Source organism: Ovis canadensis, chromosome 10 (assembly GCF_042477335.2).
Source record: "Ovis canadensis isolate MfBH-ARS-UI-01 breed Bighorn chromosome 10, ARS-UI_OviCan_v2, whole genome shotgun sequence".
Lineage (NCBI taxonomy): Eukaryota > Metazoa > Chordata > Mammalia > Artiodactyla > Bovidae > Ovis > Ovis canadensis.
Genome location: NC_091254.1, coordinates 35,829,574 through 35,840,419, shown reverse-complemented (window position 1 = coordinate 35,840,419; position 10,846 = coordinate 35,829,574). Strand labels below are relative to the sequence as shown.

Here is a 10,846-nt window from a genome sequence, read left to right as displayed (position 1 = left end):
GGCTTCCCTGGTGGCTCAGAAGGAAAAAAATCCACCTGCAATGCAGGAGACCTAGTGGGTGAAAAAGATCCACTGGAGAAGGGAATGGCAACCCACTCCAGTATTCTGGTCTGGAGAATCCCATGAACAGAGGAGCCTGGTGGGCTATAGTCCTTGAGATCGCAAAGAGCTGGACACAGCAACTAACACTTTCACGCATATCCAGAGGTGACTTCTGTATCTCTCCATCTGTTTTTTTTTTTTTTTTTAAGCTCAATATGGGTTTGTTCTTACTGATGTCTTGGATTCTGATTCAATACCCTTGGGGTCATTCTAACCTTTCCCTTCCCTCCCCCACTCCCCTTGCTTTTCTGTATCTTCTCTTTGACGGTGAGAAACTTGGCTTGTACCGTCCACCATCCACTTACTCAGTTGTTCAACTCCAGTATGCATATAAAGCAGTTTCCAAATTGTTAACCCTCACCCCTGTGAAGAACAATTTACCAACTAAAATACAAAGTTTATGTCTTGCTCCTATTGTCTTTAGCCTTACCCTTTCTAGTCAAAACACCATTTTCCAGAATGACTTAGGTTAGCTCTTTTTTTTTTTTAAATCACTATCTTGAAGTCTATCAGCCAGACTTGCCTGTAAGTTTCCAGGAGGTTCTGGTGGAAGCAGGGGTCAACAGAGGCCTGCTGCAGGCCCGGGGGCACTGAATACAATAGACCTGGGAGCTGCTGGCATAAGTCCTTTTGAAGGAGGTCACCATTACCCCGACCTGGGGGTAATGAGGCCAAACTACAGGGAGGGAAGACAGCCCCACCCATCAATAGAAAATTGGATTAAAGATTTACTGAGCAAGGCCCTGCCCATCAGACCAAGACCCAGATTGCCCTACAGCCAGTCCCTCCCATCAAGAAGCTTCCACAAGCCTCTTATCCACCAGAGGGCAGACAGAATGAAAATCACAATCACAGAAAACAAGCCAAACTAATTACATGGATCACAGCCCTGACCAACTCAATGAAACTATGAGCCATGCCATGTGGAACACTCAAGATGGACAGGTCATGGTGGAGAGTTCTGAAAAAACATGGTCCACTGGAGAAAGGAATGGCAAACCACTTCAGTATTCTTGGCTTGAGAACCCCATGAACAGTATGAAAAGGCAAAAAGATGTGACACTGAAAGACGAACTCCCCAGGTCATTCAGTGCCTAATATGATACTGGAGAACACTGGAGAAATAGCTCCAGAAAGAATGAAGAGGCTGAGCCAAAGCAAAAACAATGCCCAGTTGTGGATGTGGCTGGTGACGGAAGTAAAGTCCGATGCTATAAAGAACAATGTTGCATAGGAACCCGGAATGGTAGGCCCATGAATCAAGGTAAATTCAGTTCAGTTCAGTTCAGTCGCTTAGTCGTGTCCAACTCTTTGCCACCCTATGGACTGCAGCACACCAGGCTTCTCTGTCCATAGCCAACTCCTGGAGCTTGCTCAAACTCATGTCCATGAGTGATGCCATGATGCCATCCAACCATCTCATCCTCTGTCGTCCCCTTCTCCTCCCACCTTCAATTCTTCCCAGCATCAGGGTCATTTCCAATGAGTCAGTTCTTCCCATCAGGTGGCCAAAGTATTGGATTTTCAGCATCAGCATCAGTCCTTCCAATGAATATTCAGGATTGATTTCCTTTAGGATGGACTGGTTGGATCTTCTTGCTGTCCAAGGGACTTTCAAGAGTCTTCAACACTACAGTTGAAAAGCATTAACTCTTCAGTGCTCGGCTTTCTTTATAGTCCAACTCTCACATCCATAGATGACTACTGGAAAAACCATAGCCTTGACTAGATGGACCTTTGTTGGCAAAGTAATGTCTCTGCTTTTTAATATGCTGTCTAGGTTGGTCATAACTTTCCTTCCAAGGAATAAGTGTCTTTTAATTTCAAGGCTGCAGTCACCATCTGCAATGATTTTGGAGCCCCCCAAATAAAGTCTGACACTGTTTCCACTGTTTCCCCATCTATTTCCCATGAAGTGATGGGACCAGATGCCATGATCTTCGTTTTCTGAATGTTGAGCTTGAAGCCAACTTTTTCACTCTCCTCTTTCACTTTCATCAAGAGGCTTTTTAGTTCCTCTTCACTTTCTGCCATAAGGGTGGTGTCATCTGCATATCTGAGGTGATTGATATTTCTCCCAGCAATCTTGATTCCAGCTTGTGCTTCTTCCAGCCCAGCGTTTCTCATGATGTACTCTGCATAGAAGTTAAATAAGCAGGGTGACAATATACAGCCTTGACGTACTCCTTTTCCCATTCGGAACCAGTCTGTTGTTCCATGTCCAGTTCTAACTGTTGCTTCCTGACCTGCATATAGGTTTTTCAAGAGGCAGCTCAGATGGTCTGGTATATCTATCTCTTTTAGAATTTTCCACAGTTTATTGTGATCCACACAGTCAAAGGCTTTGGCATAGTCAATAAAGCAGAAGTAGATATTTTTCTGGAACTCTCTTGCTTTTTCGATGATCCAGTGGATGCTGGCAATTTGATCTCTGGTTCCTCTTCCTTTTCTAAAACCAGCTTGAACATCTGGAAGTTCATGGTTCACGTATTGCTGAAGCCTGGCTTAGAGAATTTTGAGCATTACTTTGCTAGCGTGGGAGATGAGTGCAATTGTGCGGTATTTGGAGCATTCTTTGGCTTTGCCTTTCTTTGGGATTTGAATGAAAACTGCCCTTTTCCAGTCCTGCGGCCACTGCTGAGTTTTCCAAATCCCGCTCAATTCTAAAACTGGGGAAAACTCAATTGTAAAACTACCTTACTGCTCGGTTGTTGCAAAGTATAGAAATAATATATGCAAAGCATCTGGTACACCTTCAGCAGGCGAGAGCCGAATGCTTGTGGAGTGTTAGCAGAGGCGTCCGGACCTAAAGCAACCGAGCAAACTCCCCGGCCCCGGGCCCTCTTCCGGGTGGACCTTGTAGAGGCTCGCGCCCGGCGCCCCGCCCGTCCCGCGCGCAGCTCCGCCCTGGCAGCCCGCCCCGAGGCGCCGTGGCCCGGGGAACCCTGCTCCACCCAGGACGCTTCTCTCGCTCGAAGCAGGTAAGCAACGGGCGGCGCCCTCAGTCTGGACCCGGAGCTGCCCCCCAGGCCTCCAGGAGCCGTTGGGAAAGGTGGAGCCCCCGCCTGGGAAGGCGCGCTCGGCTGGGGAGCTGCCTCGGGTCCAGCGCCGCGTCGGTCTCCATGGCAACGCGCGGCGCTCCAGGCTCCTGGCTCCTCGGAGGTCTGCAGCCCTCCAGCCCGCCGCCACCCGGAGTGTTCTTAACGGAGCGAGATTTTTCCCCCACCACGAAACTTACGGGCTTCCACGCGCTGGTGCCTCCTGGGCGGGCGCCTCTCGGTCGCTCAGTTCCCACGCTGGTGGCTCTAAGTTCCCATTCCGCGGCCGCCTCCCTCAACACCGGGCCCTCAGGTGTCCCCAGCCTCCCCTGGCTGCGAAGCAGGCTCCCACTCTATACCCGGAATCGTCCCCTCTTCCTATACTGACACAGATTACTCAGAAGCATAACCTGTCTGCTCAGGGCAGAATCTTTGCCTTCTGAGATACAAAGAAAGTAGTGGCTACCACAGTCTAATGGGAGAAAGGAATGGAACAGTTTACCCGAAGCCCCCAAGGCTGGTGGCTGGCAGAGGGGCGCCAGACCAGGCAGATTTCAGAGAGTTGGGAGGTGATCAGAGCCAAGTCCTGGGCCTCCAGGACCTGCCAAAGACAGTTCAGAAACAGCCCTATGGAGCTCCCCTTGTGGCTCAGTGGCCTGCAAATGCAGGAGAGGGATTGGTCCCTCTGTAACAGGAGAGAAAGGAGCAGGGCATAACTTTTGAAAGAATGACATAGCCCAAGGACACAACATAAAACCGATTAGAGTCAAATGGGACAAGCTGGCAGACAGGACTAGACCTTGATCCTCAATCAGCAAGTGAAATGACACACCCAGAGGTGCCGTGACAGTTCCCCAAAAAAGTAAGTAAAGTCACTCAGTCGTGTCCAACTCTTTGTGACTCCGTGGACTGCAGCCCACCAGGGTCCTCAGTCCATGGGATTCTCCAGGCAAGAATACTGGAGTGGGTTGCCATTTCCTTCTCCAGGGGATCTTCCTGACCCAGGGATCAAACCCAAGTCTCCAGCATTGGAGGCAGACGCTTTAACCTCTGAGCCACCAGGGAAGCCATAGGCACTGTCAAAAGACCAAGGAGTGGGTGGTGGCCCAAATCCTGGAAATCTCTGCCCCTTCCCAAAAGTAGTTGGAATAATCCTCCCACTCATTAGCATATCTTACCCAGCCTATAAAAACTAATCACACCACATTTTGTGGCTGCACTTGCCCTCTGCAGTGGAGTGTGCTTCTGTGGAGTGTGCTTCTCTGTGTCTGAATAAATCCACTTCTTACCTATCACTTTGTCTCTCACTGAATTCTTTCAGCGGATGAGGCATCAAGAACCTGAGCTTCATTAGGTCCTGAAACCAGGTACCGTGGGTTTTGGCTGAGTTTGAGTCCCAGCCACATGGGTGTGAGTCTTAATCGGAGGTAAACGGTTTCACCTCCCTGGCCCTGGAGGATCCCACATGCTGGGGAGCAGTCAAAACCCGTCAGTCAGAACTCCTGAGCCTGTGCTGTAGAGCCCTGGGATCTGCAAGTACTGACGCTCAGGTGCGCTGGAGCCTGTGCTCCGCAACGAGAGAGGCCACTGTAGTGAGAGGCTTGTGCACCGCCGCTGTAGAGTGGCCGCTGCCTTCTGCAACTAGAGGAAAACCCACGTGGCACCGAAGACCCAGCACAGCCACAATAAATAAATTAAATAGAAAATAGAAAATAAATTAAAAAGAAAAGAAACAACCCGAAGGGACTCACTGGCCCATCTTCTTGCCCACGGGCTATCGAGGGTGTGTCTGTGTTATAAGCACAGTGTTTCCCAGGAGACAGTAGAGGAGAAGGGATCACCCCACTTACCACCCAGGGGGAATTCATCTTCCCCTCTCAAGAAGCTAGGATCCTGGGCTGAGGATGACAAACCCAAACCAAAGGAGCTTAAGTGCCAAAAGGAATTTCAGGCCTTATATTAAAAACTGAAGGTAACTGACCCAGTAGGCATGGATGGGGCTTTTGGGGCCTCTTGCCATTCTGCATCTTATCAGATGAGTCTGAATGCCATAGTGCCTGTCTTTATTATCAAGTCCATATTTCAGTCTGCCAGTGCTTGGTACTACCACATTAGAAGCAGGAGTGAAGGAGCAGGGAGTCACCTGCCAAGAACAGCCACAGACTTTTAGATCTCTGCTCCCAGGAGCAGTCTGGCCAGTGGAGGAATGATTTTTCCAAAAAGGTGAACAGTTCTTCGTAAATATCTGAGCAAACCAAGGTCCAATCAAGCCTCAGTTGACACGTAGTTGCATTCCCTGAAAATTCAGTATTAATTAAAATTGCACTAGACGTATTTTGCATTTAGATGTAAAATAGTTTGGTAATAGCCACAGACAGTTATAAACCGATTTTTCCGTGCACACGAATGTGTTCGGAGACGTTCTAAGGTGGTGAGGCTGCCGGATAATCCTTTACTATGCAGGGCCGTCCCTTGCATCACAGAATCTTAGTATCTCAGACCTCGTGTGTGTGCTCAGTCGTGTCCAACTCTTTGCTACCCTGTGGGCTGTATCCCGCTATCCTCCTCTGTCCCTGGAATTTTCCAGGCAAGGTTACTGGAATGCGTTGCCATCTCCTACTCCAGGGGATCCTCCCGACCCAGAAACTGAACCCACATCCTCTGTGTCTCCTGCATTGGTAGGTGGATTCTTTATCACTGAGCCACCTGGGAAGTCCTATCTCAGACCTTGCTGTGCTTTGCTTAGCCACTCAGTCGTGTCTGACTCTTTGCGACTGGAGTGGGTTGCTTTTCCCTTCTTCAGGGGATCTTCCCAACCCAGGGATCAAACCCAGGTCTCCAGCACTGCGGGCGGATTCTTTACCGTCTAAGTCATCAGGGAGGCCAATGGCCTCAAAATGAGGTAGTATCTGCCTCTCCCATCTCTGCCAACAGGAAAAACTCTGGAAGTTTCCAAACTGTCCCATAGGGGGCAGTGCTTCCCCTTTGAGAAAGGCAACTGTAAAACCACACAAAGCAGAAGCTTTGTGCTTCCTAGAGGTGCCAAGATCAGGATATTATGTTTTTCTTTCTCAGAACAAACTTGAAAAACAGGAATGGTTATTTCCACTTTAGAAATTAGGAAAGTGAGGTTTTATGAAGTTAAGTGACTTGCCCAAGATCACCACACTAGGTTGTATCAAATGTGAACTGTAGCCCAAGTCTGACCCCCGGGCCTGCTCTGTCTCACTTTGATCGTTTTACTTGTTCAGTTCAGCTCAGTTCAGTTCAGTCGCTAAGTTGTGTCCAGCTCTTTGCGACCCCATGAATCACAGCACACCAGGCCTCCCTGTCCATCACCAACTCCCGGAGTTCACTCAGACTCGCGTCCATCGAGTCCGTGATGCCATCCAGCCATCTCATCCTCTGTTGTCCCCTTCTCCTCCTGCCCCCAATCCCTCCCAGCATCAGAGTCTTTTCCAATGAGTCAACTCTTCTCATGAGGTGGCCAAAGTACTGGTGCTTCAGCTTTAGTATCATTCCTTCCAAAGAAATCCCAGGGCTGATCTCCTTTAGGATGGACTGGTTGGATCTCCTTGCAGTCCAAGGGACCCTCAAGAGTCTTCTCCAACACCACAGTTCAAAAGCATCAATTCTTCGGTGCTCAGCCTTCCTCACAGTCCAACTCTCACGTCCATACATGACCACTGGAAAAACCATAGCCTTGACTAGACGGACCTTTGTTGGCAAAGTAATGTCTCTTTTCAATATGCTGTCTAGGTTGGTCATAACTTTTCTTCCAAGGAGTAAGTAAAATTCTCCAAGCCAGACTTCAGCAATACGTGAACCGTGAACTTCCAGATGTTCAAGCTGGTTTTAGAAAAGGAAGAGGAACCAGCGATCAAATTGCCAGCATCCACTGAATCATCGAAAAAGCAAGAGTTCCAGAAAAACATCTATTTCTGCTTTATTGACTATGCCAAAGCCTTTGACTGTATGGATCACAATAAACAGTGGAAAATTCTGAAAGAGATGGGCATACCAGACCACCTGACCTGCCTCTTGAGAAATCTGTATGCAGGTCAGGAAGCAACAGTTAGAACAGGCCATGGAACAATGGACTGGTTCCAAATCAGGAATGGAGTATGTCAAGGCTGTATATTGTCACCCTGCTTATTTAACTTCTATGCAGAGTACATCATGAGAAATGCTGGGCTGGAAGAAGCACAAGCTGGAATCAAGATTGCTGGGAGAAATCTCAATCACCTCAGATATGCAGATGACACCACCCTTATGGCAGAAAGTGAAGAGGAACTAAAAAGCCTCTTGATGAAAGTGAAAGAGGAGAGTGAAAATGTTGGCATCAAGCACAACATTCAGAAAACGAAGATCATGGCATCTGGTCCCATCACTTCACGGGAAATAGATAGGGAAACAGTGTCAGACCTTATTTTTTTGGGCTCCAAAATCCCTGCAGATGGTGACTGCAGCCATGAAATTAAAAGACGCTTACTCCTTGGAAGAAAGTTTTACCTGTAGCCACAAGGAAAGTTAGATGATTTCGTCTTGGCAAAATTAGAATGAAAGTTTTAGCAAAACAAGTTCTGTTACATTGTAGTGGTCAATTTTCTGAGTTCATGTGCAATAAAATTTCATTGCTCTCATTTCAGGTAACTCTATGGATTGGAGACCATGGATCAATATGACATGATTAAAGCCATTGGGGAAGGTGCCTTTGGGAAAGCGTACTTGGCCAAAAGGAAATCAGATAGCGAGCCCTGTGTTATAAAAGAGATCAATTTTGAAAAGGTAAAGTTAAGAAGTTACAATTCCTGTTCACTTTCAGTGCTATATTCAGCTGGCTTTTAATCCAATTTGTCAAGAAATGCATCTTTTTCTTTTTTTTTTAAACAAATATGAGTTGACTTTTGTTTGTTCCGTCTTCTAAATCCATTGCCCAAACAGCAACCAGTGATCTTGTTTTTATTTTAAATTTTTATTTTACTTTTTGGCTGCAACTGTCATCATGAGGGATCTTATTTTCCCCCACCGGGAATTGAACCCGTGCCTCCTGCAGTGTAAGCAGGGAGTCTTAACCACTGGACCAACAGGGAAGTTTGAAATGATTTTTTTTTTTTTTCAAAAGAAAAGAAAAAACAATGTTATCACCCTGTCTACTATGGTACTCCTTACATGATAACATCTTTTTAAAATATCCTATGGCATGTCTATGGGAGGCCCCTCCTCCCTAGCTCTGACTCCTCTATTTTGCACAAGGGTGGCGCATTTCCTCTGTCACTCCTAATACAGGTCACCTCCACAAGGAGGAGGCAATGGCACCCCACTCCAGTACTCTTGCCTGGAAAATCCCATGGATGGAGGAGCCTGTAGGCTGCAGTCCATGGGGTCTCGAAGAATCCGACACAACTGAGTGACTTCACTTTCACTTTTCACTTTCATGCATTGGAGAAGGAAATGGCAACCCACTCCAGTGTTCTTGCCTGGAGAATCCCAGGGACGGGGGAGCCTGTTGGGCTGATGTCTATGGGGTCGCACAGAGTCGGACACAACTGAAGCGACTTAGCAGTAGCAGCCACAAGGAGAACTTCCCCAAACATCCTATCTAAGACAACTCCCTGACTTTAATCACTCCTTATCACAACAGCCTGGTTTATTTTCTGAGTAGCGTTTACAATGATCTGGGATTACTCTGTTCATTTATTTCTTATCTGTCTCCTCTAGCATGCAGAACCATGCTGGCACATAATATTGCTCAAGAATGTTGCTCAAAAATATTTACGAAATGCATTGAAGGAATGGAAGGAAACCATATATTATTATTAATCTGGTATTTTTGGAGAATAATTAAATATATTTAGTTTAAGAGGAATTATTTTGGCTAAATTCCCTAGAAACTTTTGCTAATTAAGAAAATAGTATGTGTAGAATGGCCACCTGATGTGAACAGCGGACTCACTGAAAAAGAGGGCATCTGCCTTCATTCTTTCCCTGATGCTGGGAAAGATAGAGGGTAGAAGGAGAAGAGGGCATCAGAGGATGAGATGGATGGATGGCATCACTGATGCAGTGGACGTGAACTTGGGCAAACTTTGGGAGATGGTGAGGGACGGGGAGGCCTAGTGTGCTGCAGTCCATGGGGTCACAAAGAGTCGGACATGACTGGGCGACTGAACAACAACATGTTAGAATGATGCAATTTTTGTAAAAATACATGTGTTCTCTCTGTTTATAGGTATGTATATTCCCACAGATATATTCCCACAGGTATAAGAAACATACTGGATAGTCTCATCTAGATGGAATATGGGGTTATGATTTTTGCCTTATGCTTTTGTATCAGTTCACTCTGAAGATTAGCTTTGACAGCCCTCTCTGATTTGTTCGCAAATTTCATTTCAACCTCCTCTTCACATCCTCTTCTTTTTTCCTACATATAGATCCCTCCCACTCCAGCCTCTGTGCTTGCCCAAGGGGCTCTTTCGTCCAAGAAGGTTTTTGCCTGCCCAACAAGACTCGACTTGTTTAGGGCTGAGCCCTAGGAGAGTTTCCAGGACTTTCCCATTCTAAGTAATCTCTCTTTCTTTGTCAACTCCCTAGATTTTATTCTTAATGCTGTTATGATACTGAATGTTTTCTACTTTGCTGTGCTTTAGCTGTTTATTTTGTATCTTCTCCAAACTTTATGCTCTTTGCAGGCAGAATCCATGTCTTTTTCATCTTGGTATTCCAAACAGCAGCTAAGAATGCTTCGCACCTGCAGCGGTTCAGTAAACCCTTATTGGATTGATAATTCAGTGCATAGATACTTGAGGCCTTCCAGCTCTGTTGTTAAGCTGGTACATACTTTGTTGTTGCTGTTCAATTGCTCAGTTGTGTCTGACTCTTTGCGACCCAATGAACTGCAGCATGCCAGGCTTCCCTGTCCTTCACTATGTCCTGGAGTTTGCTCAAATCATGTTCAGTAAGTCGATGATGCCATCCAACCATTTCATCCTCTGTTGCCCCCTTCTCTTTTTGCCTTCAATGGATCTTTTCCAATGAGTTGGCTTTTCGAATCAGGTGGCCAAAGTATTGGAGCTTCAGGTTCAGCATCGGTCCTTCCAATGAATATTCAGGGTTTTTTCTTTTAGGATTGACTAATTTCATTTCCTTGCAGTCCAAGGGACTCTCAAGAGTCTTCTCCAGCACTGCAGTTCGAAAGCATAAATTCTTCGACCCTCAGCCTTCTTTATGGTCCAACTCTCACATCCGTACATGACTACTGGAAAACCCATAGCTTTGACTATACATTTTTTTGTCAGCAAAATTATATCTCTGCTTTTTAGTATGCTGTCTAGATTTGTCATAGTTTTTCTTCCAAGGAGCAGGCGTCTTAGAAATTATCAGTTCAGTTGCTCAGTCATGTCCGACTCTTTGTGACCTCATGGACTCTGATGCCATCCAACCATCTCATCCTCTGTTGTCCCCTTCTCCTCCCGCCTTCAATCTTTCCCAGCATCAGGGTCTTTTCCACTGAGTCAGCTCTTCACATCAGGTGGCCAAGTATTGGAGTTTCAGCGTCAGCATCAGTCCTTCCAATGAATATTCAGGACTGATTTCCTTTAAGATTGACTGTTTGGATCTCCTTGCAGTGCAAGGGACTCTCAAGAATCTTCTCCAACACCACAGTTGAAAAGCATCAATTCTTTGGTGTCAAAAGCACCAGT

General features: G+C 46.5%; 1 protein-coding gene across 3 annotated transcripts in view; it reads left to right on the top strand.

The window, feature by feature from the left end:
- The first annotated feature begins 2,989 nt into the window (after positions 1-2,989).
- The window catches only part of NEK5 (NIMA related kinase 5), a 62,155-nt gene continuing 54,298 nt past the window's right edge, over positions 2,990-10,846 (top strand). For all 3 annotated transcript variants that reach the window (XM_069601451.1, XM_069601452.1, XM_069601449.1), the window contains exons 1-2: positions 2,990-3,083; positions 7,790-7,928. In XM_069601451.1, coding sequence (XP_069457552.1) covers positions 7,812-7,928 — 117 coding nt within the window. In that variant the 5' untranslated portion in view covers positions 2,990-3,083; positions 7,790-7,811. The remainder of the gene's footprint in view (positions 3,084-7,789; positions 7,929-10,846) is intronic.